The sequence below is a fragment of the Sinocyclocheilus rhinocerous genome, unplaced genomic scaffold (genome assembly GCF_001515625.1).
Source record: "Sinocyclocheilus rhinocerous isolate Xijiao unplaced genomic scaffold, SAMN03320098_v1.1 scaffold2558, whole genome shotgun sequence".
NCBI classification, from domain to species: Eukaryota; Metazoa; Chordata; class Actinopteri; order Cypriniformes; family Cyprinidae; genus Sinocyclocheilus; species Sinocyclocheilus rhinocerous.
In genome coordinates, this window is record NW_015655145.1 from 65,269 (window position 1) to 71,268 (window position 6,000).

At 37.2% G+C, this 6,000-nt stretch overlaps 1 protein-coding gene across 2 annotated transcripts in view; it reads right to left on the bottom strand.

The window, feature by feature from the left end:
* The window catches only part of LOC107717931 (lipoma-preferred partner homolog), a 232,329-nt gene that overhangs the window by 40,945 nt on the left and 185,384 nt on the right, over positions 1-6,000 (bottom strand). For both annotated transcript variants that reach the window (XM_016524832.1, XM_016524833.1), the window contains exon 7: positions 4,014-4,095. In XM_016524832.1, the coding sequence (XP_016380318.1) occupies positions 4,014-4,095 (82 nt within the window). The remainder of the gene's footprint in view (positions 1-4,013; positions 4,096-6,000) is intronic.

Consider the following 6,000-nt stretch of genomic DNA (forward strand, 5'->3'; position numbering starts at 1 on the left):
GATGACATCCTGCAGGATCATAAGAGAAATCTTAGGGGAAGGGGATGTGTGGGGAAGAAAGGCAGCAATGGAAGAGGTAAGAAAGGAAGCGGTCTTGGTCTAAAATGTGTGCTGATGCTTTATGTGTGTCTTGTTTTGTCATTATAGACCCCATAAAAACAACTTTATTTTTTTTCCCTAAAATATTCATTTTGAAACAGGACATTGAGCTGGCTCAAATCAAAAGGCTGCTTTTAAAAATTTTAAATTACAGTTTGGCAAAACCACAATTTGCTATTGCTCATCGGTGGCATTACGAACAGATATTCTAGAAAACATCTAATTGGCCAAAAAAAAGTATGAATTATTTTTTCTCTTTCAGTGTTTAGTGAAAGGAGATGTATAAAACAAAACAAAACAAAACATAAAATAATTGTCCAGTCAAGTAAAAAATTTAAACACTCTAAAAAACCTAAAAGAAATGTAATTGTGAAAGACTATAAAAATGCTACAGTAAAGAAGTTCCCTTACTTTATACGGGGAGAAACTGTATTATATTCACATTACATTTCATGCAAGTTTACAGTAAAATTCTGTTAAATGTACCATTTTTGGAATAAAAAAAAAGAACAAGTCATCTTATAATTTACAGTGAAAAACTGAATTCCCTGGGTGACACCCTACATTTGAAGGTATTTGGTTTACATAATTCTTGCTATTTTTAATGTATTTTTAACAGAATATTTCTGGCAACCATAGCTGCCAGTTTTTTTCCTCTCTTTTTTTCTCTTTGACACTGTATTTTACAGTGCATTTTTAGTACAGTGTATTAATTTATTTGATTAAAAATAGTTTAACATTTGAGAATTGTGTTTCTAATGCTTCACAAAAAGTATATATATAATAGAAAGTGCCTTCTGGAAAGTGCTATTCTCCCAGTAGAGATTTTAAATCTGTATATCTGCTAAAAGTTGTTTTTGTCAACTTTTAGTAGTACACTATAATACAGATTGCCACTAAGCTAACAGACATAAACTAAAAGCCACAATTGCATAGGGACTTTGACCTTCACATACAATGCTGCTTCTTTCTCTCTCCTGCTTTCTTTAACCTCATCACACCCCTGGCTTTCTTCCTCTTTTAGCCTCTCTCTTAAATCCCAGGAGTGCTGTGCTCTTGGTTTGATGCTGTGTGACATTCTCAGTGACTGGGTATGCCTGCTGACCTGGGTTCACACAGACTCATTTACAGGCTCACTAGCCTGCTTTCAACCTCCCTCTAGCCATTAAAGCAGTTTGCAAACACTGCGCATATATATGTGTGTGTGTGTGACTGTGCAATGTGCACTCGTGCCACGCGTTTACTCCGGGCCACTCACTGCTGACACATGCCCTGATGAAAGCAGGACACATCAGCCCAACCCACCCTCTCTCTTATTTCGTTTAACCCTTACACCTTGCTTCATGCAAACCAGTTTTTTACATACAGGCGAACTAAGCACTTCAGAATAAAAGTGCATGTCAATATAGAGAAAAAAGCATGTTGCAGCTTCTGTTGTCATGCCTGGAAATAGGACAGGATTGTGAGGGTAGGGGCTTTCATATCAATGAGAAAATATGATATAATCATATTTATATATCATATATAATATTACATTTACATTTAGTCATTTAGAAGATGCTTTGGTAAAAAAAAAAACACATACTTTGGTTAAAATTTCTCAAAAGGTAGTGTAAAACTGCACCCTTTTCACCCTGTCAAAAACAGCTCTTTTCACACCAAGCCGTTTCAGTGCATTTCCCTTTAAATGCTAATGAGCTCTGCTTTCCCCGCCCCTCTCCCTCCGTGGGGTGATGCGCAGTTCTCTGAGAGACTGTAAACTTTAGCCGCATTCATCGTGAAACTTGCTAACTAGCACATTATTAGGAAAGGCAATTTGCAAAATTCATTAATAAAAAAACAGCTGAATCACGAATGATTCGCGCGAACATAGACGCAACATAAACAATCGAACATAAACAATAGTGGACTGATGACAGCTCAGGGCAGGTCTAAGGTAAGATGGCCGTGTCAATCAACAATCATGGGAGGGGCCTGGGTCTGTGTGACATCACACAGCCAAGAATCTGAGAACGACTTAATCTGAAAAAGGGGATATTATTTATCTGGATTTTTAAAAAGCCACTGGGTGGATTTTTATCATTATAGGGTGGCTGTGTATACACACTGCTAACACACATTTCAGTTCAAACAACATGTAAAAGTGAATTTTGCATCCGATGACCCCTTTAAAAAAAAAAGAAAGAGTAATAGAGTTTATTTGTATTTTATTATATTCTAAAACATGTTTAAGTTAAATTAAATGTACATATTAGATTCATGCATATACCTAGAAAGTTACACTAACTATAATGTTCAAAAGGAAAGCATTTATCTGATACAGAAAGCTTTTGTAACATTACACACTACCATTCAAAAGTACAATTCATTCATTCATTCATTCTTTTGAACTTTTTATTCATCAAATAAACCTGAAAAGCGGTTTTAAAAATTGATAATAATAATAATAATAATAATAATAATAATAAACGTTTCTTGCGCAAATCAGCATATTAGAATGATTTCTGAAGGATCATGTGACACTGAAGACTGGAGTAATGATGCTGAAAATTCAGCTTTACCAACATAGGAATACATTGCATTTTAAAATATATTCAAATAGAAAACAGTTATTTTAAATTGTAAGAATATCTCACAATATTACTGATTTTGCAGTATTTTGGATCAAATAAATGCAGCCTTTGTGAGCAGAAGAGACTACTTTTAAAAACTTTTCAAAAATAAATTAAAAAAATCGTACCCGTCTAAAACTTTTGAAGTGTATATATGCACACACACACACATTTATTTTTCATTGTACTACTACTACCACTACTAATTAAAAAAAATCTAGTTATCTAAATCAGATTTCTCAGACAGTGGAGGAAGTACTGTAGATGTGTAAAGCAGAGAGCTCTGTTTCCCAACCAAAGAGTGAAAACAGAAACTGACAGTAAGAGCTGATGGTAAGAAGTGCAGGGAATGTCTTCTGACACTTATGGTAAAAAGGGGGAAGCTCAGACTGCTGAGGGTGGAGGGACGAATGTGAATATAGCAAAACACTCACACACTCCAACACATACTTTAGGCTTAATCGCACTTCTGCAAAACAAAACCTGGTGTTCCCAGTCCTATTCCAGGAGATCTGCCTTTCTGCTCCAACCCTAATCAAACACACCTGAACCAGCTAATTAAGATCTTCAAGAACACTTGATAATTACATACAGGTGTGTTGGAGCAGAGCTGAAACTGAATTCTGCAGGAAGGTAGTTTTCCAGGAATAGGATTAAGCAACCATGGCCTACAGCTGCTTCCCAAAAAGACAGGAAATAATGTGTACTTGTGTCCTCATGTAAAGAACACAGAACAAAGGTCAATATATAGATAAAATGACATCATTGCCACATCCTTTTCAATCATGATGGAAATGTTACGTATGCCACACACACAAGCACACAGATATACTACTCACATAGGGTGAACATCTGTTCCCAGACATGTCCTGGCCCGGATTTCTAAAGTGCCTAAAATATCCTGGTTTTGGCTTTGTTTTCCTATTGTTTTCATACTAGCGACTGAAAAAACTGTTTGACCAATTGCATGCATTTAAACATAATTAACCAATCATGGCCTGTAAGAAGGTGGGATATACAGAGAACGGTCAAAGCAATGCAAATAGACATACATATAATGTATGAGGACTGCAGAGAGCATGTCAATAGGAAAACAAAGCCAAAACCTGGACATTTTAGGTAAGTTTAGAAATCCCAGCCAGGACACGTCCCGGAAATAGAGGATGAATGGTAACCCTAATAATGACCCTAAAAAGTATTTGGACACTTAAGTTAGCCAGTTTTTGCCATTGCTTTTATGCAAATGGTTATTTCTAATGGCTGTATGAAGGCAGGTTTGTGTGAGGTAAACTGGTCACATACCAAAATACTCCTCAGAGGGGGGGTTGTCCATGTCATACAGCATCTTCTTTGTCAGACGGTCCAGTTCCTCCTCAGGACGACCCTAAAACACAGCAAACCATGGTTATACATAATGTACACTCTCAATCACATACTAATCAGCTTGTATGCAAAATGTACAGGAGCTCCAATCTCACAAACATTCTATAAAACACGGTGTCGTTTACCATAACAAGATAACGCCAGGCTAATTAAAAGATGAGTTGATACAACAGATTTTCATGGATGTGCACAAGCCTCTCTTAATTAGATGGATCATCAACCTAACGAGATCATCAGTCTAACAAATAACTCCGACGTCAAGACTGTTGCTGAGGTTTCAGAAGGTAAAGTGAAGGCTGTGACAACTGCGTTTTCTCAAAGCACTCAAACACCCAAAATCTTACCGTAATGAACTTTATTAACTTCATCTACAGCTTGTTTTTAAATGACAGGTTGTTCCTGTACTTTTATTGGCAAAAGAGCTGAGCTTAAGTACTGTATGTTGTGTTTGTATTTCAAGTTCTTGCAGTGGGGTATGAAATTGGAATGGAATGGAATTTTATTAGAAATAATGTATCAAACATGCATCAATATTTTGTAAAAATGTACACTTAGACTGCAGTTCAAAGGTTTGGGGGTCATAATATTTTATATATTTTTGAAAGGTGTCTCTTTTGCTCACCAATGCTGCATTTATTTGATGAAAAATATAGTAAAACAGTAATAGAGTGAAATATTAATACAATAAAAAAACAGTTTTCTAACATTTAACATTAATTGTAATTTTGTTATTTATGTGAAGGCAAAGCTGATTTTTCAGGAGCCATTACTCCAGTCTTCAGTCACATGATTCTTAAAGGGGTCATATGACGTTGCTAAAAAAGAACATTATTTTGTGTATTTGGTGTAATGAAATGTGTTTATGCGGTTTAAGGTAAAAAAAAACATTATTTTTGACATACTGTACATTATTGTTTCTCCTCTATGCCCAGCCTTTCTGAAACGCGTCGATTTTTACAAAGTTCATCGTTCTGAAAAGCGAGGCGTACGCTGATTGGCCAGCTATCCACTGCGTTGTGATTGGCCGAATGCCTCAAGCGTGTGACCAGTGTTGCCAAGTCCGCGGTTTTCCCGCAGAATTGGGCTACTTTAACACTGTTGCCACGGGTTGAAGCAACTCCAATAACATGATATTTATCCCCTGGAATGCAAAATCTAACCTCCCCCCCCACCCCGAACGCGGTTGGGCTAGTTTTGTGTAGCGATTGGGCGGGTTTTCTTGTGAAAACCTGGCAACCCTGCGTGTGACGGAACTGTAACAGCCCTTACCATACTGTGATGCCTTGTCCCAGCGCATCGAGGCAAAACCAATAAAAGCCATTACAAACGAGGCATTTGTTGCATCCAGTGGGGACATAATTACTGATTGTAATGACTTATACTGTCTTTTTACGTGCTGCGTTGCCGCGTAAACATAAAACCATATATGCATTTGTGATCGGAGAAATGACAAACAACAAGCGCTACTCTAAACTGCTCAAAACTCGCGTTTGAATCATCAGTGGCAAATTTTTTAAATATGAAAACGTACTTACAGGCAGTGAGTCAGCATTATTTGTCAGAACACCGGCATTGTAGTCTACTCTTCCAGGTTCAGGAAGCGGTCCTCCATAAAATGCGATACACGAATATTTGGCTTGAACTGTTCTGGAACAGTGTTGTAAATACAACTTAACCACTGATTTCTAGTTGTGTCCTCTTTTGGAAGGCCAAACAAAGTAGTTTCGCTTTCGCAACGAAACACACAGCGTCTCCATGACATGGCGGCGGCCGAAACAATACTACAGCAAGAATAAAAGTTACGCCTTCTTTCTTTGCGTGAACATTTGGGCGGCGTTATGCAAATCTTCCCACACAGTGACGTAGACATGTGGGGGCGTGTTTAAACAAAGCATTTTAGGAGGGC